This window comes from Pygocentrus nattereri, chromosome 30, assembly GCF_015220715.1.
Source record: "Pygocentrus nattereri isolate fPygNat1 chromosome 30, fPygNat1.pri, whole genome shotgun sequence".
Taxonomy (NCBI): Eukaryota; Metazoa; Chordata; class Actinopteri; order Characiformes; family Serrasalmidae; genus Pygocentrus; species Pygocentrus nattereri.
In genome coordinates, this window is record NC_051240.1 from 9650925 (window position 1) to 9674915 (window position 23991).

Genomic DNA, 23991 nt, shown 5'->3' on the forward strand with positions numbered 1-23991 from the left:
CAAACTAATGTCAAAAACTGAAAAATGGCTAAAATGGAGATACAAGGTTCTGTTCCAACAGCAGCAATGTTCTTTGTTTTGTACGCTGCAGTTTTACCGTTTCTCTTTCCAGATTCTTTCCTTGGACTCCCTTTTGTACATTAGGTTTGAGTGTATCAGCCATCAGATGTAATCTTCATGGTGGGACAGGGCAAATTTTCACAGGAAACGATGGGCAAAGCTGAGCTGATGGCCATCACATCTCTACCTTTTGGCTAAGATCAAGTGTACTAATTGTTCTTATCAGTTAAATATCTGATACGTCCTTTATATGAGGACTATATATTAAACAGATTTTTAGAGCACCGAGATGGAAGAGGAGCTTGCTCTGTCCGCTCCATGCATTGATCTTGTATTACTGTACCTCCAGGAACAGTGCAACTCCTTGCCGGTTCAATCCTCTGAGCAGACAGTCTGTGACTGAGGTGTCCTTGGGCAAGGCACCTAACCCCCAACTGCTCCCCTGGCAGTGCGGAAAAGGCTGCCCACCGCTCCGGGCAATTGTGCTCACTGCCCCCTAGTGTGTGTCTTTACTAGTGTGTATGTGGTATCACTGCACAGATGGGTTAGATTACTGAGGTGAAATTTCCCCATTATGGGACTACTAAGGGTCTCTTAATCTAATCTTAATCCTCAGCACCAAGCTGACGTTTAAGAACTATGTCAACTGACACTGACTTATTCAATTTAGCTTAAATTCAAGAGCACATGGCTTTTCCTGGACCTTTTGTCAACAGTGAGGTATCTAAATTAATATATTGTAGAATGTTATTATAGTATATTATGAAAGTAGGAATAGAAGGTTGCTTAGCAACTTGCTAGGCACATGCTATGCTGTTGTAGGTGGTTGCTAAGCAATTGTTAGGCAGCTTGCTAGGAGGTTGCTATGGTGTGTTGCAGGTGGTTGCTTAGCAGCTTGCTAGGCACTTACTGTAGTGTTGTAGGTACCTGCTAAGAAGTTGCTACGAGGTTGCTATAGAGGCCGAAGTTGTTTCAAAACAGTTTCCCAGCAGTTGCTATGGTGGTCTAGGTGGTTGCTAAGCACTTGCACCCACCTAACAGCTGCTTAGCAACCACTTGGGCCATCTTAGCAATCACCCAGCACCTGCTTAGGAACTACTTAGGACAGCATAACAACCGCATAGCAGCTTCTCAGCCACCACCTAGGACACCATAGCAACCACCTAGCAAATGCTTGGCAACCACCTATGACACCATAATAATTGCCTAGCAATTGCTTAGTAGAGTATGATGCAGTTATGCTGTGATTAAATAAATATGGTGAAAACAGCAGTGTCTATTAAAAATACAGTAATAGTCTGTATATTTAGATCAGATTTAGAAAGCCACTTTAATTGTGACTTGCTGTATTAGTATTGTAAATAAACAGCACAGCACTAAAGAAACTGCAACCAGTTAACTACTGTAATTTCAGAATTTTTTATATTGTACTTTGGCATTCTTTGAAACACAGTGACTTTTAGAATGCAAAGATTGATCAGATTGTTTATTTGGAAGGCATCATAGATAACACAAAGTCCTTGCAAAAAAGTGCATCTTGTAGATGGCTCAGCAAAAATTATTTTGATGGTATGTTATCCTCTTTGGTCACGACTGGACTCAACAGTGTTGCTAGGATAACATAATAACCTGTATTTTTATTATTGCTCAGTAAATTGAAACTTTTGAAACAATCCAAATAATTTTGTACAGTGCATATTGTTGTATTGCATTAATGTTATGAGACAGCTGTAGTTTGACAGAAGTAGAATATCTCACTAAAGTCAGCATTGTGGCATTTCTGCAGCTTTCAGAGTCCAGGTGAACACTATGTGGTTATTTTTGCTGTATATGTTTATAAAGCAGTGGTGTAGCTGCAGGGGAAGAGTCCAGTTTTGCCTCGTATTTGACCCATCCACCAGGAGGAGTCCAATTGCTCCAGGACCTCTATAATGTCGCCTGCGTTGAAGTCCAGCTCATCCTTTTCCTCTGCAGTGAAGTTGTACAGAGCTCTGACCTGCGTCAGTGATGGCTGCACAAACAACAACACACATTACATGTTAGTGTTTTGGCTACAGACACCCTTATTGTACATTTTTAGTGTGGTTGAATGTGCTTCTTCTGACTGACTAGTTTTTCCACCCTTGTACAAGAGGATTTTATGTGTTTGTGTTTACTGTTATACATTTTCAGGACTAACATGAAAGTTGTATTTATTTTTTTTAACTGAAAGGGCGAGAACTTTTATTTTTAGGTAACTATTGGGTTTTGGGTTAAGAGTAGATCTTCTTATTGTACACACTTACATACCTTTGTCACTTAGAAAATCAACAATACAGGGAATTTGATCGGGGTGCCCAAACTATATTTACTATTGTAAATATTTACACACACAGAAGGCCCCTCAGGGCCTTTAAGGCCTTCGCTGAATTTCTGATTTCTGGGAACATATAAACACATGTGTAACGGGGAGCAAGGAGGCGGACGCATATGCAGAGATAAGCAAGATTTATTATAGGCAAATCCAGGGTCATAGTCCAAACGGTCCAGGATCATACAGCCAACAAGGATTGATGGAGGGGGAAAACCAGAATCAAACCAGAATCCAACATACAAACAGTACAAACACCACAGCAGATAACAAAGACCAGCATACACAATGGGCAAACACAGGGCTTAAATACAACAGGGCTGATGAGGGACAGGTGGAAACAATCAGGGGTGGAGTCAGGAAACGATGGGGCTGGACCAAAACAAACTCACATGGGTTAAACCAAAACACATGGACAGGACTGGGAGGGGCCAATCGTGACAACATGTCTGTAATAGTAATCATGCATGCTGTATTTAAACTCTGCAAGTATTATTGTAATAGCTTTATTTTTATAATTAATTTTTTTCTGGTTGAAACTAAAGAGTGAAGATTGTATCATGTCCCACAGAAAATTGTCTGATTCCTGTGGTAAATAGATAAATACACCCAAGCATCCTCTCTCAGAAGGCCTAATGTGTCATATGAACAAATATAAACCCGGAAAAATGCTTCAGATTGTAAAAATTTGTCACAAAACAGAGATGGAGAGATTGAGTGGGTGTGTTTCTGAAGCTGCAGGTGCGTAATCTTGTTATTAAGCACCTTTTGTAAGAAGTGGTTGTGTAGAGGGTGTTTGATGTGTGTAGGTGTGTGTTTGTTGTTACCTGTGGAGGTGGTAGGGTCTCTGCAGGGCGGGGAGGGGGGCACCGTGGGCCTGCTGATCTACTCTGACTCTCTATCCTCTCTCCTCTCTCCTGCACAGATGAAAACACTTTCACCACCTGTACCTCCACTTAACCCCTACACTCTTAACATATAAAGCATGTAGCCTATTTAGAACATTTAAGGCAGCCGTTCTCATGGATCTTTTTGCTGGTTTAACTTGCTGTGCTCCATAAAAAGGCATCAAGAACTTTGGTTTGTACTTGTACATCCAGTTAAGCTTAATGGATTTACTGTCATTAATAGAACGGAAAAATGAGAATATGTAGAATAAGGGCAATTTACCATGCCCAATTGGCCTGACTGCTTGTCTTTGGACTGTGGGAGGTAACCCATGCAGACACATGCAAACTCCACACAGAAAGGACCGTGGTCACCTAGCCGGGAAATCAAACCCAGGCCCTTCTTGCTGTGAGGCGACAACACTACCCACCGTGCCACCCGATAAGAAAACAGTATTACAGAAACATCCTAACTAGACTCAGTCTCCTAAATTCTGTCCTAACTTCACAATAAACCCCAGATGGTCTTAACATTCTGTTTCAACTGTCTGTTTCTATTGTTTTGTTCAGTGACAGGCTGCAGATATAAGTTAAGATGCCATGAGATGAGATCAGATTCCTAAATTAAGATAAGATTTGCTTCTGTAATATGAATTTGTAAAAATTAGTATCTTGACCTGTTTGATCTTAAATTAAGACAAATGTTTCTGTAATATGGCCCCACATTCCTGTTCTAGTCATTATTCCGGAGAGACACAATGGTTCTCTAGGACAATGCAAAAGGTTTTTCATGTAGTGCACATTTTACATTAACCACTCTCCTCAGTTTCAGACCGAAATCAACAATCCATCAAGTACATCTTGTACTGTCCTTACTGACAGGGAAAGCTAAGGAGTGGGCCACTTCATTATGAACAACTAAAAGTAAAGTTTTAAGGTCTTATGTGATTTCAAAATTATTTTCGATCACCCTGCTGCTGGGAGGGATGTGGGATCAATTATCTTTAATCTATGGCAAGTGTCAAGGACTGTTGTAGAGTGTGCTCTTAAGTTCCATACCCAAACAGCAGGAAGTGGTTGGAGCGAACCAGCTCTACTAACAATGTGCAGCAGAGAGCTATGGCATGATGTACAAGCAGAACTAACATGTCATGGGGAAACACACTCCTTTGGCCAGTTTATTCAGATGTCCATTTCACAGGACAATCTGCGGAGTGAGATTCCACAGAGCCTTACTATCAAAGAGAGGCAGCAGAGACTGCAAGAATGGGTGTCTCTAATGTGGGCAAGCCGGCCACTAACTGCCATGTACGTTCTGGGTTTGCTGGGACATCAGAGGTAAGTAAATGATTATTATGCTTCCTGTAGAAAACAGGCAACTTCTTTTATGGGTCAGCCTACTGTGAATCTACTGACTCTGGAGCTGCTGGAAACTTAATGGCGCATCATGGCTCAATAGCAGCAGATTCATCTGAAAACTTGCTGCACCCCTTTTTACATCAAGGCTGTGGATAGAAGCCCACTGGAAGAGGGATCAGTCACACAGATCACAGAAAATGTTAGGCTCAAAACCTAAAATGGAGTAATTATTGCTTATCTGTTTATCAATTCCCTGCCTGGCCACATAAGTCGAGAGTCCTATGAGTGGCTCTATCATTTCTATTCCCCTTGAATATCATGAGCTGGCTGAAGTGTTAAGTAAATGTAAGACCTTTCAGTTGCCCCCACACAGACCATGGGACTGTGACATATTTGAGGGGTTAACAATATATTTGTTTTAGGAGGGCACACAGTAAACTAGGCTGCTTTTTTTTAGATGTGGGAGGGGAGGTCAGAGCTTTAAGAGTCACAGTTCACTATTGCTTAAGAACCTGGTCTCCATTGGAGTCCCTGTAGTCACTGAATTAGTATGCACTAAGCCTGGCATTTTAAGGAGTTAATCACTTAATTCCACAGAATTTCTTTTAATAATGTTACACTCTCACCACCAATTATTGTTTAAGCTTGCTGTAATTTGATTTATAACTTGTAGCTTAATGAAACAATGAGCACACAAGATTAAAGCAGTGGTAGTACCTGAGGAAATGTCCTAGCATCTGAAATGCCTCTGTTAGGGACTTCTAACCTGGGCTAGAAATGAGAGAGAGAGAGAGAGAGAGAGAGAGTTAAAGGGTCCACATCCTGCATTTGTCTTGTATTCTTTCTACCTGCATTGGAGTCCCTGTAGTCACTGAATAATATATTAGTATGCGCTAAGCCAGGGATTTTAAGGGGTTAACCACTTAATTCCCCAGAATTTCTTTTCATAATGTTATACTCTCACCACCAATTATTGCTTAAGCTTGATGTAATTTGATATTCATTATTTATAACTTGTATGTATAACCTGTCTGAGTAAAGGCTGTGGTAGTACCTGAGGAAACGTCCTAGAATCTGAGATGCCTCTGTTAGGGACTTCTAACCTGGGCTAGAAATGAGAGAGAGAGAGAGAGAGAGAGAGAGAGAGAGAGTTATAGGGTCCACATCCTGCATTTGTCTTGTATTCTTTCTACCTGCATTGGAGTCCCTGTAGTCACTGAATAATACATTAGGATGCGCTAAGCCAGGGATTTTAAGGGGTTAAGCACTTAATTCCCCAGAATTTCTTTTCATAATGTTACACTCTCACCACCAATTATTGCTTAAGCTTGATGTAATTTGATATTCATTATTTATAACTTGTATGTATAACCTGTCTGAGTAAAGGCTGTGGTAGTACCTGAGGAAACGTCCTAGCATCTGAGATGCCTCTGTTAGGGACTTCTAACCTGGGCTAGAATTGAGAGAGAGAGAGAGAGAGAGAGAGAGAGTTATAGGGTCCACATCCTGCATTTGTCTTGTATTCTTTCTACCTGCATTGGAGTCCCTGTAGTCACTGAATAATACATTAGGATGCGCTAAGCCAGGGATTTTAAGGGGTTAAGCACTTAATTCCCTAGAATTTCTTTTCATAATGTTACACTCTCACCACCAATTATTGCTTAAGCTTGATGTTATTTGATATTCATTATTTATAACTTGTATGTATAACCTGTCTGAGTAAAGGCTGTGGTAGTACCTGAGGAAATGTTCTAGCATCTGAAATGCCTCTGTTAGGGACTTCTAACCTGGGCTAGAAATGAGAGAGAGAGAGAGAGAGAGAGAGAGTTATAGGGTCCACATCCTGCATTTCTCTCATATTTTTCTAGCTGGGATCAACTGACAATAAGAGAGTTAAATGTGGACACTGTAAAAATAAAACCTACCCAGACAATAAGACATGAATGTCTGGTTTTCTCGCATAAAAAACAAAAGCTACTGCTGAAACTCATGAAAGCCATGCTGAACATGATCAGAGCCAGGTATCAAAAACTGTAATACTGATTAAAGTAGAACTCATTAAGGATTCTCGGAGGTTGTGACAACATACAGTCAACATGGTACCAATTACTTTTGCTGTCTTGTCAATGTTGCCACAACCTAGGATGTTGTCAGACAACGTTGTGATAACTTTCTGAGGAATTACATTTCAATGATGTGACAATGTAGAGAGCACCAAGCAGACCTGATGGTTTTGCTTCCTAACAGGGACTGCCTCAAATGCGGCTATTAGAGGCCATTAGGAAACAATTAAATGTATGTGGAAGCAGTCCCAAAGCACCTGTTTAAAATATCAGAATCCTTTACACTGCGATATCAACCCATCAGGAAAACACAGAATACCATTAGTGACTACTGAAAACCACCAGGAACCAACAGACACTTTTAATGGGTTCTATAATTTTTTTCAGCAGGGAGGTACATTAAATGTAACTCCCTAGCTGTGTTATGAATGAAAAATTAAGTAATGATATCACTAAGCAGCAGTGACCAAAAGTTACTGTGTTGTTGGGCCGTTTCTGCCATTGTGGCACAGAGTGCATGTGCACGTGATGTCACTGGGGCTGAGAGTGCATCTGGCTGAGAGGGCATATCTGCAGCCAGACCCTATTGCTATAATTTGAGTATAGATCTATGATAAATCTTTATCCCTGGGAATTAAATCTTTGGTAACTGTACCTTTAAGACTGGTATATATCAATAATGTTCTGATTGGTTGCCCAGTGTAGTTCTTCCTTCAAAAAGCAGTCAGGGCTGAAACACTCTTTATAACTTCACTGTGAATGGGTGGGCCACTACTGCTGTAGACTGAATATGTAAATGTGCTGTTTTTTCTGACATCACAAAAAAGACTGAATTCAAAACAGGCTTTTTTTTGCAGCATAGTTTTCCTACATGGACTGCATGGTATGCTTTGACATTTTAACAGTGTTTAAATATTAAGTCAGACAACATAAATGAACTCATTTGTGATATGTCAAACTGTTACATTAAATCTTTAGTTTTGCAACAACACTACATTAGCATAAGGGCAAAGAGATGAGTTCAGCCATCACTTTAAACGTTAGGTTCTAGGTATGTTTTAGGTCATTTAAAGGCAAGAGAAGTGTCAGCACCCGAGGAGATGGTCTGGATTCTTGAGTAACATCTAATGGGTTCTGGAAGACACAGAGAGAGAAGTACAGTAGTGTTTATCTGTTTGGAAAAAGATTAAAAGCAGGGAAAGTGCAGATTCTATACTTAATTTCATATTAAACCTACACCACCTTTGTGTTTGTACAAAGTTTGGGCATGCCTCATCAAATGACATGTTTTACTGAACAAATCATCTACAGAGGACACACTTCAGAATAGTTTCAGTTTATTCACTGAACTTAACATACTGGGAAAAATAAAACATAAAATATGGCCTTTGCAAAAGCAATGACACATATACATATATATGTGTGTGTGTGTGTGTGTGTGTGTATATGTACATATATACACATATATATATATATATATATATATATATATATATACACACACACACACACACACACACACACACACATATATATATGTATATATATATATATATATATACTTTTTTTATACCATTTTAAAGGTCATATCTATATATGTATTAATAACTAGATGTGCATTTCCTGAAGGAACTGCAAGAGTGCTTGAAAAGAGCTGCAAGTGTGTGTGTGTTTGTGTGTGTTTCTGTATAAATGAACAACACCTCTTTAGGAATGTGTCTGTCTGTGTGTGTCTGTGTGGTGGTGTTTATCTGTGTAATGTACGTGAGAAGGAGAAATGTATGTGTTTGGGGGGGGGGGGAGTCATTCAAATGAACTGTCACTCTGTTATTATGCAGCTCTTAGTGGAGAAGCCTTGTTTGAGTCCGATTTGCACCCTCTGAACAAGCAGTCATAACTCGGGAAATGTATACTCTATCGCTTAAGCACATAGATGGTGTGAGGTAAGACGCCTTGATGATTATTTTGGTGTAGTGTTGTGTGTATTGAGAAGAAAATGTCTGAGTTATGACGAGTTAAACACAGAGAAAATCTTGAAATAAGCAGATGCTGATTTTGAGAAATTTACATGGGAGTGAATGGGGCAGTTTTCTGTGCCTAGTGCCAAACAAATGTTCATAACTCTAAAGCTAATTGAGAAAATGATGAGATGTTTTGAGGTTTCAGAAAGGACAAGTTTCTTTCTGAAATTGAGTTTCTAGGTGAAAGTTTAAGGATTTTAAAGCAGATTCCCTGCGTGATCAGCTGTGTCTGTGAGACTGAGTGGCCTGCTGTGACGTCATCGATGTCAGAATTTGAAGTTCTGAGCATTCCGCCATTCATTCTTATGGGAGGTTTTTAATATTTAAACTTAATTTTATTAAGGACTACTAATCCAACCAACTCCAAAAATACATATAACAAGTCACAGCACTGAGACCTTCTAAACACAGTTTGAACGGAGTCTGTATGTGAAGCAGTTCAGGCTGTATTAATCGCAGAAAAGTGTGGAAGAAGAATAAGAAGTATGAGAGATAACAATAGAGCGCCTTTTCAAGCGCTCTAAATACACATGTAAACTGACCAGGAGTGTTCAAACATCTGTGTTCATTATGTTGCATCATATTCAGGTAACTATGCAACATTAAACAAATTGAATTAAAATAAAACATTAAAAAACAACTCATCTAAGTGCTGAGTGTCCATGGTTTACAGCCTCTCTGATACTGTGTGTCTTTCCAGATAAAGGGTACAGTGTCTCTGCTATTGTCCAGCTATTCAGCTACTCTGCTATTGACTCACCTGCTGTTCTATGAGGAGGCGGACACAGCTCTGCTTGGAGATGGAATTGAGTGTGTAATAGTCCACTAATTTATTCAGAGAAGTGAATTTCTCATTCCACAGGAAATACTGTCCCTTCGGATCCCGCATCACTTTAAAGTGCTGCACGTCAAACTCGTGCCTGAAAGGGTGAACAACAAAATACAGTATTATTACATAATTTTTCTGATATCAGCTCAAAGTCATTGAAAAAACAAGACAGAAAAGCATTTAACCCAGTGAACCCTATAGGCCATATTAAGTATGTACAAAAAACAGTCACACCTTCCTTATGCCATGCTGTTGTTATTTTTAGGAAACCCTAGGTCACTCAGATATGTCATCATATCATGTGTAAATGACAACAGAATTATGAATCTCATCATGAAGAATCTCTTTATGAATTTGGTCACTTTTGGATCAGAAATGCACTGAGCACCTCCTGAATTTTTTAATGTTTTGCATGTACAAGTAATTCAAATGCTGTCATTTTAGATCACTTTTCAGAAAGTGCTCAACTAGACTGTCTGTGAGCTGAAAAAGAGCTGTTTCTTTTTTCTATGGCTAATTATAATGCAAAAGCATATACATAGCCAAAGACAGGCCTTGGAAAATTTTGTTCAGGGTTAAGAAATGTAGTTAAGAAATAACTTTTATAACCCAGATTGATATTAACCATCACCTGCTTATAATATTTGAAATCAACTGAAATAAAAAGATAAGACTGAATATTATTTATTGTTGTTTATTCATTAGCCAGGAAGGTGCACTACTGCAGTTAAACACCAGGGGGCAGTTACAGCTCAGCAGAAAGAAGGCCATGCCATTGAACTCCACTGAACATGGCTATTTGTCTATAGTGGTCAGCCATCGTGTCTTGTGTTAGTAGTTTCGTCTGTTTACTAGGGGGAAAAAGCATTTTGTTTTTTGCTAAATAATATAAATATATTTGAGTAAGATTCTTATTGTTTTTATATAAAAAAAATGAAACCTTAAACTTTGTTTCTAGTATCTACCGTTTATGAAGAGCTCAGCTGAAAGCAGATTGAGAAACACATGACAAATTATCCCACAGGCAGGACTAACTGTGTCACACTGAGGGGCTAGTTGTACAAGTTGCTAAAAAGTCTGGTAAATCAATGCAAAGACAAATAACTCTGCTGATTGAACTGGATGAGCTTTCCAACCTAAATACATAAATATATACAAATATCATTTGTAAAACGAGACGTATTAATTGTACTTTTGGTTATGAAGTAGAAGAGGAATCATCAGCACTATGATACTGTATATACAATAGATTTTGTTTACATGGCATCTGTAGGGTCTCCCCTCAAAAATGAATGAGTTTATATGGGAAGATATGGACTTCTACCATTATTTACTCTGGTAGATCTTGTTATAAAACTGTGTTAAAACTAACTGCACCATGTGGAGGATGCACTTTAGTCTTGCTAACCTCCACTGTGATTTGGTTATTATGCTTCAAAATGGTTCAGAATTACAGCTGCCAAAGGGTTATATACTTTTATTTTTGAACTGAATGTGCAACCTCTGCATGCATGCAAGTCAGTAATAAAAATTGAGGTATGGGGAAAAACGTATGAATCTTGGCAAATATCTACCCGATTGTTGTGAGGATTCACAGATGAAATTTGCTATGGGACTATGAGAAGATGACCAAAACCACATTGTACATAAAATATCTTATGTTCCACTGTCCCCTACCATGGCTAAAACTCAATACAATATGTGCAGTGAGTCTAAGGCCTTGTTCAGACAGGCAGCTCAAATCCAATTTTTCGGCATAATGTAATTTGAGAAAGTAAGAGTTCAGACTTGTTCAGAGTTCAGACAACTGATCTGTTTGGATGTGTTATTTTTTTGTAATTCGGGGCACAACAGTTCATGATGTCAGATTACGTGAGAAGAAAGTTGCTGGTGCGTATTCATGTACATCGTAGAAAAGGAGAGAGGAAGCATTTAACAGCTATTTAGGTACCACAATTTTTACTTTTGCGTGCTGTATATTTGTGACTGCTTCATTAAAAGATTTGAACTTAAAGCCTGTAGCTTGTTGGCAGTTTGTTGACCAGGTCAGTCTACACTTTTGCCATGTTCTGTTCCTATGACATGTATAAAAAGTGTTATTAAAAAGCATGACTCTAAAAACAAATGTGTTAAAAAACAACACATTCTGTCTCTAACTAGACACATCAGTGTGTTCAGTTGGAACAACACACTTTTAGTTTTAACACACAATGTGTTGAAACTTTTCTGTGGCCACGTACAGACAACACATTTTTCTACTTTTATCACAGAATGTGTTAAATCAGAAAGCAATTTGACACAAAGTTTTAAAACGGGTAACACGATGTGGATATGTGAGCAAATGCGACTGCAGTCTGACCACAGACATCAGATTTGGTGACCTGTAACTTGAAATCTGACAAGTCAGATAAAAGTAACACATTCGATCTGTCCTGCAGTGTCAACAAAGCCTAAGAGCCTAGGCTTAAAAACAGGTTGCTAGAAAAGATGCTTGTTGCTGAAAAGTTGATGGTTGCTAATGTATGTAGGTGATCTTTATGATGTAAGTAATGAGTTTTCAAACAACCGCTTCAAGAAAACCTCTTCTTTAAAAAAAACATTTCCAACCTTACTGACATTTTTGGAGGAATATCGCACTTCGGTTCGCTTCCTCTATGAAGAACGTCTATACAAAACTTCCACTGACTGAGCCTGCAGCATCTTAGCATGTCAAGGATCAGCAAATGTGCCAAGTGATGTGTTTTAATACAAACCACATTTAATGCAGACCAACAGTAATTGACATAATACATGAACAGGTGAATATATAGACTGCTGATATACTGTATTGTGCACCTTCTATGTTTCCGGACTATCTAATAGTGTCCGTGCAGGACTGTGAGTAATCGTACCTGACTGAGATGGATAAATCTCCTGGAGAACTCTGGCTGTCGCGGATCATGAAGGCTCCTATTGGCTGGGACATGAGAATGGTCTCGGCCTCTTGTCGACTAACGTCCTCCTGATACCAGCTACGGAGTGAGCAATGACTTTAGTATGCTGTCTGTGCTGTCATTTCTGATTTCACAACAATGAGCTGAGGAGTACTGGAACATCAAAGCCAAAACAGTTGAAAAAATACAGAAAGCTGAGAGTTATTATTTTGTTGTGCTGCAACAGTGCTTATGCTCTGAATCTCATCAACATTCGATTAACATTTTGGTTTCTTTCAGCATCAAGCAAAGACAAAAATATGACCAATTACGGGGAAAAAGGATGTTTTTTATTTTGGCAAAACTATGCATAACAATGATGTTACATCATATTAAAATCATATTCAAATATCTACTCTACAGTGTGCACACCCAAAGGTGGTGAGGATGGAAAGTAAAAAATGTGCACTTTCAATATAATTTCTCAGCTTGTTTCAGTGAGCTATGAACAGAAAATAGTTTATCACATTACACATTATGCAGACACGTTGAAAAAATGGTGTAATCCCACTTTAAAGACTTCCAAATCTGTCTATCATTTGCTCCTTTCATATGCAATTAAGAATGTAGAATTATTCTCTAAAATTCTTTCTTTCTTCCAGTAGGTCATCTCAGTGAGGGTATCACATCACCTGGGAACGTTGAGCCTGATGTAATTCTTTGGAACGAATCCAAGCGTGCCGCACTTTTCGGCTCTATACCAGTCATCCTTCGTACCCAAAATCTGCAGAGGAATTTAAGACTTAACGAGCAAGTTTAGTTACATGCTATTTCCATTTTCTATTGATTGGTTTGGGTCTACCCTACTCACATTTTCTGCTTGAAAAAACATTAAAAAAATGTAAAGGGTGTTTTTGGGCAAAGGGGCAGGATGCAAGTGCAAGTGGTTTGGTTTATTGAAGTCCACATGGTGAGCATGATATACTATGATATGAAACAAGAACCACCTCTAAAGATAAAGGACTAGAAAACACTGCAACAAGATAACTTCAGAAACAGATAAAAACAATAAACCCAAATCTAACAAGGCTAACACTAAACATATAAGAGTACATGCACAAGCACACTATATGAGTTGAGAAGAGAAAGGGTGTATACACTGGGGGAAACAAACCTGAAATATCTGGAAACAATTACATGAAGAGCTGTAAACAAGACACAGGTGCAGGAGATGATACAATGGTGGAACAAAGGTGGAGCAGAAAGCCAAAACAAACAAAGGCACATAGGCAGAGACACCAGAGAAGGTAAACAAACAAGACAAGACACGGCAGAATGTTACAACTATACACACACATTTTCATCAAACTCAAATCCCAAAAAAATAGCTTGTCTTCTACTTACAAACATGTTCATTGAACTTAGATTCAGAATATAATTTAAAATACATTGATAAATATATTATTTTAAATATATTTTTTCATATTACTGTTAATAACTGGGACATATATGGGGTTAACGGACTATATCTCACTTCACGAAATTAATTGATTAATTAATTCATAATAAAAGTACAGATCATTATAGTGTATAACTGCACAAACTGGGTGAATTTCACAAATACAAAAATTTGAAGCATCATAATGTGAAAGACAGTCATTCAGATGTTTTTTTTTTATTATTTCTTCTTTTATTTTTTTTTCTTTTATCAGTTTATCTAGTGGCTTTTTCTCTTCCTTTCATGAACCGTGAGAAAAAAGGTTCGGGGGAACTAGCATGAAATACCAACTTCGACCACAAGGTGTCAGTTCAATTCAACAGACTGCCAATCCAGAGACAATTAGAGAACTGGCCATCATAAAGTTACAGTCACATTGTTTAGTGGTTGTTTTTTCCTTAATTTTTAAAATTAGAGTATTAGATTATTATTCACAATCCACAGAGATCCCAGCTGGCACACCATTATGTAGTTTACACACACTGGGCACTTTATTAGGACTACTATACTGTGGCATCAGCATACAGAAGTCTCAGAGGAGGCTGTGATTCCACCATGAGTAGTGCTCTTTATTAAACACCAGGGCAGAAAGGCACTAAACTCATGTGGGAAGTCACCACTAGCCACAGGTCTTACCTTGATGGTAGACCAACCCCCAACACAAAACACCCACAGCCCAATGCAAAATGACTCATACGCACCATATACCATGTGATATATGTGTGAGCCTTTCATTACCCTCCTGAGCATGTTCATAAAACTAGCTTGGGGCGACTTTTGTTACCCTTACTGTTGTTACACTATCCTTGAACAAGTCTGGCCATTCCCCATTGACCTCTCTCACCAACAAGGCATTTCTGTCCACAGAACTGCTGTTCACTGGATGTTTTCTCTTTATTGCATCATTCTGAGTGAAGTCTAGAGACTGAGATCACATATTTTTCCCCATTCTGGTTATTCATGTGACCATTACCTTTAGCTGCAGCCCGTATCTGCATGATTTTATGCACTGCATTGCCGCTACATGATTGGCTGATTAGATGCATGAATGTGTAGGTGTACAAGTGTTCCCTTTTTCAGAGCTTCTCTAATCAGTTATACAGTGAGTCCGTGCACTAGAGGCAGTATTTGGTTCAGAAAGATTATCTTGCCTTAATGGTTTCTCCTTTCTTGAAGCTGAGCTCATCAGGAGCTGTGGCAGTGAAATCAAACTTTCCAATCGCCTCCATGCTGGAGAGAGAGATAGAGGGAGAGAGAGGGAGAGACGTTTGAATGACAAGTGCATCAGAGACTTCCTGTTTGATTAGTTTCTGGCCATTAAACACAAATACAAAAAGCCTCCAACACAGTACAATATCATATCTATCAGTATTTCAGTTGTCCACTCTTTTGTGCACTCGGTTGTCACTTTAAAGGGGAACTTTCTGTAATTTGTCAATTTTTTGTACAACTCTTGAGAATGCTTGAGATGTAAACAAAGATCAGTATATTCAGATATAGTCAATTAAATCTTTAGTCATTTTTATTCACTATTCACTACTAAGTTTTGTGTGTTATATTGATGGAGTTAAAATAGTTATAAAACCCTATTTCATTCAATAACATGAAGAAGCTTTAAATTCTTCAGACATCTGGTTCTTATCACCACCACGATGAACAATTCTTGGTAAGTTTGGTAAGTTACTCTAGAATGGGCCATTTCACATAAAATCACTCTGAACGACTTTACATCTTAACCATTCAACTATGCAGACATTGTAAACATTTGATGGGATTCCCCTTTAACTGTTCCACCTTTCCCGTTTTTAAAGCAACCATTTATAGTTATTTGGATAGTAATGAGTCATTTAGCAGAAACAAGTAAATGTCACATATGACTATGAGGTTAAATGACTCATTATTAACTAATGCATGTACCAATGTATGAAGATTAAGGCAAGGAAGGCTTTCTTCAATGTGTTTATCAGGAAAGAATGTGTTAAAGGGACTATATATTATTTTTGTTCTCTCATGAGTCTGTTTCGAACTCTTGTGTGGTTCTATGTTCCATAAATAGTCATGATTCATTTTTACATGACCTTTATCAAACAATTCTGCTGTAGGCTGGACATACACAATGGATATATGCAAATGAGTTTGTTCCCATGACATCACAGAAACAATGAATTCAAAATGGGCTGTTTTTGCATGTCAGTTTTCATATATGGACTGTATGGAGTGAGGAGCGAATGTTTGAAACATTAGCAATGTTCAAGTGACTTTGAAAGCCTTTATTTGAAACTGAGGGAAAGCCATTTTCCCATGATATCTGCCCTTGGCGAAAAACACCATTGATTTTATTCTATTTATGCAATTCTTGCTGTTCCTTGTGTCATATGGCAGTGACTGACAGTGCCATTAAATAAGTGCCATTTACCCCCTCACACTCAATTTGTGTGTGAAACAATGTTTCAGATCTGTAGCCATACATTGTATGTAAAACAAAGACAACCTGATTAAACACAAAATACAAACATACCCAGGCTTGATAACAGCCAGCTCTGTTGAATGTAAATATCACACAGCCTCTTAAACTCCTTGGAACCACTGGTGGTTCCAAAATGCACTTTGTCATATTCTTCATAACATTCATATTTCATATGCTACATTCAAAAAGTGGGTGTTGTATGAGGCTGTAACTGTCTACTTTCCAGTCAAATAGATGGGTGATGTAATTTTAAACCCTTATAATAAAAGAAGACTCACTTTTTTTTTCTACTGAAAGTCGACCCATTTTCTACAAATCTGGGCTATAAACTATAAAGATATTTTTATATAATAATAAAGAGCATCTGAGCATCTTAAAGTAAATTGTAAGCATACAGCAATATGTTTATGATCATAAAACACATGTTCTGTTAATTTGAAGGGAGCTTTCATCAAAAAATAAAAATATATAAATAAAATAAATTTTAATTTAATTTCATGTAGTTACTGAGTAATTTTGCCTTATGATTTGATCATGTCAATTCAGATGGACAAACCAAAATATACCCTGGAGAATAAGAGGTTAAATACAAACTCTCCAGCGATGTGAAGAAAGCAGAACGGGTCTTCACAAGCAGCACAGTCTGCTGCAATCAAAAGAAATTTCAGAAGAGACGAGAAAAGAAGGAGGTAACTGAAATATGCCAGTCTGGAATGGGTTGCAAAATTAGTTTCAAGGCTCTGGGACTCCAGCGAGCCACAGTAAGTGACATTAACTCCAAATGGAGTAAAGCAGTAGTGAAACAGGGGTCCCGCTACACCTTGCGTGAAGCTGAGAACACCACACTAACAACTAAACATGGTGGTGGTAGTGTGATGGTGCTGGGATGCTTTGCAGCTTCAGGGCCTTAACTGACAGAACTGTAAATTCTGCTCTCTACCAGAAAGTCCTGTAGGAGAACGTCTGGTCATCAGTTCGACTCATTGTGACTTTATTCCTCTCAATAAATGAACAGAGCATTAAAAACATTTTTGTGTTTAATCATGTTCTCTGTCTTATTACATTTCGTATGAGGATCTGATACCGTCTAGTGTGATAAGTGAGGAGGTGAATACTTTTATCCAGGACAGTATCTAGTTTATGAGGGAACTCAATATGAACTGTGCTGTTTTTTTTTTAGTTTATTTCCCAAAAACAGGCTAATTAAATGAAATAGTGCAGCTTTTTCACCTAAGAAAATAGTTTCCTTTTATTTATTTATTTTCTAGGTTAAGCAGCATATAATATTTTTATATAATGTTTGCACATTTCCTGATCTTCATAACCCATTTTGTGTTAGAGAAACCTTTAAAACATGCAACTTTTCTAAAAAAAAAAAACCCAAAAAACAAAAATGGACAAGGTAAAGAGGGGAAAACAATGATGTGGGCTGGTAGTGACCTAAAGTGACCTCTGTGTTTAAAGGTTAATGGTGTATTCTGTCAGTCTAAACTATGTGAATGAGTTCTGCTAGTTGCCTTTTAAGGCTACAAATATAAACTTGTTGAGTGATAAAACTTTCCTTCAGCCAGTCGGTGATAGAAATGTTTTGAATTGTGCTAGCAGGACTGAAAGCTGTGGATGTGAGAAGAATGACCACCCTACAGCTCTGACTGCTAGGTTTTAACCACTTCCCTTCAAACAGCACCCCCACACACTGCAGGGACAGCAGTGCTGAGTGTCAAACTGTAGTGCAAATTCAGCTTCCTGTGCGCACAGGGAGCAGCTGCCCTTCTACATAGATAAGACTCTGCTGATTACAAGCTTGCTGTTACATTTCCTCTCTTCTCTTCTCTTTAGTTCTTCTTTTCACCCTTTTTCTATCATCTTCTGTTCTTCTCCTCTTCTTTTTCCTTCCTTTATTCGCTTTACCTATCTTCTCCACTCTTCACCTCCTTTTTCTTCTCCCTTCTTTTTTCTTCTATTCTCTTCAGTTATTCTCTCCACCTTTCTTCTCTTCTCTTCTCTTCTCTTCTCTTCTCTTCTCTTCTCTTCTCTTCTCTTCTCTTCTCTTCTCTTCTCTGTGAGGTCTGTTTTGGATATATAACATGACTGACATGATTTTTCAGTGCTTAAACACTTTGATGTCAGCATGACCTACTGGATGCATAGAAATCTGGCGGCGGTGAGGGCCATTTCAAATCATTTACATAATTTTCATACTCATCAAGCCCGACCCCCCTCCCACACACACACACACACACACACACACACACACACACACACACAATATAACAGTGCCACCAGACCCTCTTAATGTAGGAGTCAAGCATTCAGGCCTGTTGGTGGTCTTGCCAACTTGTGGAGAATATGAAGAATTACTCATCTGACCATATATCACTTATTCCCCAGCTTTGTAGATCAATGCTTGTTGTTCAAGCACCACTGAACTCTAAAATGGTCATTCATCTTTGTTTATGAACTGCAGCCCTACCACAACATCCCTCTTTATGTGGTTTTGGACAGACAGTTCGTGCTGACACAGTCTGGTCACATCCTGTATTGACACTTTCAGTCACCTGAGGAAAAGTTGCTCTTCCTTTTTCCATACATATCAGAACGCATAAGCATCACAGTCACTGAACGTGTACTTTCAGCCACAAATCCCAGCCCTGTTTAGTTTCCCATAGTCCTAAATGCAATTGTCACTTTAGTCACTGCTCCTATTGAAGCGCTAGTCTTTGTGACTGAAGCTCCTTCCTTTCATGCTTCAGTAATGAACCCTTTTCGAAAAAGTTCCTTTTACTCTTTGCCTTCTTGAGATAAAATTGAGGTTAACTGGATTAACCTCAGGTTAACTTTTTCACAGAGGATGTTAACAGCTTAATTGCATCATGCAGTATCTGTCTGGAGGTGTCTACACTTATGTTTTTCCGCTCACTTCAAGTTTTTTACTTTAAGTTGTCACCTGTCTGTACAGTTGTATGCAAAAGTTAGAGCATTGTTGACTAAATTATATATTTTGTTGCTTTCATTTAATGAAAAAAGTAAGCACAACTTCTACAGAAAACTGTTTTAAAGAAAACGTTGATGAAAAATGTTAATGCACCATTAATGTTTATTTGATGAATTTCAAAAACAGAATAACACACTATTTTTAAAATGAGTTCATGGTGGATTTTGAGGTAAGCTTTGGGTTATCCTGATATTGTAGAAACCAGCTTCTTCTGGGGTTCATTTTCTTGACTGTGTCACATTTGCTTCCAGAATTCGCTCATATATATGATGGAATTTAGAGGTAAAGTGGAAAGATAATGGCTTATCTATTTTGTATAGCACATGAGAGCATCTATCACTGTAGATCAATTTAGCTGACATCAGTGTTATGGTTATACCAGTTCTTTTATTCCTCAAATTTCACATCAGTAGAAGCCAAATTAGACTTCATTGTGCAGCAACAATGAGAGAAAGAATGCTAATTGCCATCAAGCAATTTGAGTACCAACACATTTTCAACCTTTCTTTCCATTACCAAGAGTAAGACTGTAAGCAAAGCAAAAGTGTTTTGCGATTCTTCAATGCAGTTTGAGCAGTGTGGCTTACTTCCTACTAGGCCTGAGCCCAGTAATATTTAGCCAAGCTACTGTGGCAACAACACCCAATGACAGTAAAAAACTAATTGACTGATGGTTTATAAAACATTGTTCATGTACGGATTTATTCCATGCAGACCATGCAGTAATAGTCCTAGACAATGTGATATCCAACATTAATATCATGTTTATTGCACCTAACCCAGATGAAATTGTTCTTGAAATGTAGCTGTTGACTTGCACTCGTTAAACACACTCTCACACACCTGGCTTGGGGATCCTCTATGTGCCATAGCAGCAGGCAGATATCATGCTTGCACAAAGATGTTATGTTATCTTATGTAGGTTCTTTTTATGACATCCTACAGTCTTGATTTTCAGACATCAGACAAAATGGCTTTTGAGAAAAGTTGCTGTCATACTGTATCTCAGTTCTTGCACAACTTGACATCAGACAAAACAACCTTGCAACAGGTTAGTAACATGATTTGGTTTTAAAAAAAAAACAAAGCATCCCAGAGAGGCTGAGTCTTTCAGACACAAAGATGATGAGGGGTTCACCAGTGCAACAATTCTAGAATTATGATTCTCATTGTAAAATAGCTTTGGTATTTAATCATCTACAGTAGAAAACATAATTAAAAGACTCCAGAACATCCAGGACGAAAACCAATACTGGCTGGTCATGGCCCTCAGGCAGGACTGCATTAAAAACAAAAGTGATTCTGTAGTGGAAATCACTGCTTGGGTCCCAGAGCATTTTTATCACTTCATTCACAGATCTAAATTAAAACTCTACTATACAAAGAAGAAACCATACATAAACAGGCTCCAGAAACACTGCCGCCTTCTCTGTACCCAAACTGATTTAAGATGAACTGAGGAGGGATGGAAAAGTGTCCTGTTGTCTGATTAATTAAAATTTGAAATTATTTCTAGAAATCATGAACAGGACAGGAATTATTATAAGCACACAGGTCAAAAACCAACGTCTGTTGTATGGGGTGGATTGGTGCTTATGGCATGGGGGACCTGCACATCTGTGAAGGCACCATTAATGTTGAATGATATATTCAGGTTTTGGAGCAACATGTGCTGCCATCCAGACAATGTCTTTTTCAAGGAGGGCCTTGTTCCTTTCAGCAAGACAATGCCAAACCACATTCTGCACATATTACAACAGTATAGCTCTATAGTAAAAGAGTCTAGGTGCTAAATTGGCCTTCCTTCAGCCCAGAACTATCCCCTATTGAAAATATTGGTGCATTATGGAACACAAATATGACAAAGGAGACCCTGTCACACAGCTGAAATCCTATATCAAGCAAGAATGGGGAAACATTTAACTTTCAAAACTACAGCAATTGGTCTCCTCAGTTCCCAAACACTTTCTTTACTTACTTTAACAGAGTGTTGTTAAAAGAAAAGGTGGTGCAGCACAGAGGCATTCGGTATTTATTCACATTTTGCCCAGTGTTATAGTTTTTTTTGGAAAAAAGGTTGTAGCTTAATTACAATTTTGTGGCCACATTAAAGGTCATAGCATATTAACACCACCACAGCATAAGTCTACTTCAGAATTTTTTGTATTTTTTTTATTTTTATTTTTACCAAAACATGTAGTGCAAGCACTACTTTCTTAGTCTCAAATTATCGAGTAGTACTTTAAACAATACTGAAAAGAAAGATAAACCAATTCTTTGCACTGTTCACAAGCACATTAGAGAAGTACTCAACAGCCATATGCTAAACTTTTGTTTCATTACTTTCTTCTGTGATCAGACATACATTAATATCATCACTGCCATTTCAAAACCCTGTCACTTTTCTATAACATTTGCAACCTCCAGCTGGCCTTCACATCAACATTCCATGATGAATGGACCAAAAATATTCGAAATTGCTCAACATACATTAAAGTTCTTCCTTCTTCCTATACAGTCACTGCTGTTTTTGTTAGGACAGTGATGATACCAGTGATGATAAGTATATTTTTTTCGTTCATTCTTACCCTTCGACAGCCAAAGCTCACCCTGCAAAGACTGCAGTCTGAAGAAATCGTCTATGAAGCAGCAACGTCAACGTGAATAAAGTTTTAATCTTCTAACAGCTACAAAATAAGGCTGCGAACTGAACGTTCATTTGTAGCGTTCTAGTTGCTTTGTGGTTTAGCACGGTGCAGTAAAAGAGGAAGAGCGAGAGAAAAGTCATCATCCCCTCCCCCCGGCCACCCTGTGTGACCACACTGGATGACCTCAGTGCACCACTGGCTATTTCAATTCTGGTGTAGGCTTAAGAAACACGGGCGGTTTACACAGTCACCTTATTACAGGCCATTACTGAGAAGCCAAAGTATCAGAGCATGGACAAAAGGCAATTTAGAATGTAAGAGAATTATCATATTCACTATCCAGCATGAACAACTTGTTTACATCAAATAAACAAAAACAGCACTGATTCTTACTGCTCTGCTTTTACAGCATGTCCCATTAGATGAGTCAATGTGCAGCCCACCCCAGCTAACCACACACTGAATCAAGGATGTAGATAGAACTTTTATAATGGGGTGGCCAGGTAAAACTCAGAGATTATATTGGGGTGCTTAGAAAAAAATACTATTAGTGTATTAAAATGACAAATTTGTGCATTTTTGTGCACACTTTTTTTTACATCAATGCAAATGCTACTAGTTATAGTTAGTCATATTTGTCACTCATGAGGAAATGATGTCTTTGAATCAAATAAATTTAATGCATTACTTTTTAGTGCATGTTAACTTAAATATAACTTAAATAAAAAATATTTTACCTGGACAGGACACTAGGACTGCAGTTTACACATGAGTCTAATTATTAGAAAGCTAGCCAATCAGCATTCTATAAGGTAATGTACAACATGTGTGCAATCGACTGTTAAAAGTAATTCATTATCATGATCAGTAATTATATCTAACAAATTTTTGATTGTTATTATATACTAAGGCTTATTATTCAAGAACTATACAGACTTCAATGCAAACTGTCTGAGCTATTCTTACGTTTTATAAGTATATAATAAAACTTTGGGACAGCAGTGGGCCCTGGCCATTTAAGGGGTTAACTGATCTTAGCATGGTGTACCTTATAACATAGCTCAGAGAAAAGATCTGCTGAAGGGAGCCTGTGCACATTCCCTCACCTATTTGCTGAGTAAATTAGCCTATCACAGCAAGATATGTTAATTAGTAAAAGCTTAATTATGCTTTATAATGCTTTATTAATGATGGCTGACTGATGCTGCATCCCCATGCTTGCGAAAGATGGATGACGGCAAACCAGATATTCCATTGTTTTCTCTATGGAGCCAAAATGGAAAATTCTGCCACCGCAAGCAGCAGCTGTGAAGAGTTCAGCTTTCCCAACTTTTGCCATTGAACACAGAAGTAAAATAAAGCAGCTGTTAATTTTTGAGAGCCATAGACACCAAACGTTGTTGAATTCCAGGTGAACCTATTATTACAACAAAAATAAGAGTGCAGAGCATCCTTTTGACTTTCTCCACCGTAAATAAACAGTTCACACTGCCAAATCTTTCTTCTGTTAATCATTCATTTTTGCTGGCACCACGGTCACCTTACCCATGTTTATGTGACTTCATGCTGTTGATGGCCGCATACCACTATGAGGTGTGTTTTTTCAATACAAACACATTTTTTTCAATGCAAACTGCTGCAGATGTTGGGAGAAGGAGGTCTACCCTGCCCAACCAGAGAGACTGAGGCTAATTATTAGGGCTGTTTGATGCCTGAATCTAATTCCAATTAGATTCTGACAGTATTTTTTTCCAAAACGTAGATAAAGGCCAGAGTCTACCACAAGTTAAGTGATCCTTATTAGTCCCAAAACAGGGAAATTTCACCTCCGCATTTAACTCATCCATGCAGTGAAACACCACACACACACACACACACACACACACACTCTCTCTCTCTCTA

The 23991-nt window shown here is 38.2% G+C and overlaps 1 protein-coding gene and 1 non-coding gene across 6 annotated transcripts; one reads left to right on the forward strand and one right to left on the reverse strand.

The window, feature by feature from the left end:
- Nucleotides 1-234: 234 nt before the first annotated feature.
- Nucleotides 235-425, forward strand: LOC119262954. The gene has a single exon (XR_005130026.1). It is a non-coding gene; the product is annotated as a U2 spliceosomal RNA (small nuclear RNA).
- A 1104-nt stretch (nucleotides 426-1529) lies between these two features.
- Nucleotides 1530-22185, reverse strand: grap2b (GRB2 related adaptor protein 2b). Of its 5 annotated transcripts, none has more exons than XM_017702132.2 (12): nucleotides 22051-22185; nucleotides 15131-15209; nucleotides 13174-13265; nucleotides 12461-12580; nucleotides 9501-9660; nucleotides 7812-7853; nucleotides 6395-6448; nucleotides 6056-6109; nucleotides 5711-5764; nucleotides 5374-5427; nucleotides 3238-3327; nucleotides 1530-2071 (listed from the first exon to the last, which is right to left on the reverse strand). In XM_017702132.2, the coding sequence occupies exons 2-12, from the start codon at nucleotides 15206-15208 to the stop codon at nucleotides 1895-1897; spliced, it is 975 nt and encodes a 324-aa protein (XP_017557621.1). In that variant the 5' UTR covers nucleotide 15209; nucleotides 22051-22185; the 3' UTR covers nucleotides 1530-1894. The 5 variants fall into 5 exon arrangements, with proteins under 5 accessions (XP_017557621.1, XP_017557620.1, XP_017557626.1 ...); XM_017702131.2 differs by having other exon boundaries at nucleotides 22030-22185; XM_017702137.2 differs by lacking the exon at nucleotides 13174-13265.
- Between the last annotated feature and the right edge of the window lie 1806 nt (nucleotides 22186-23991).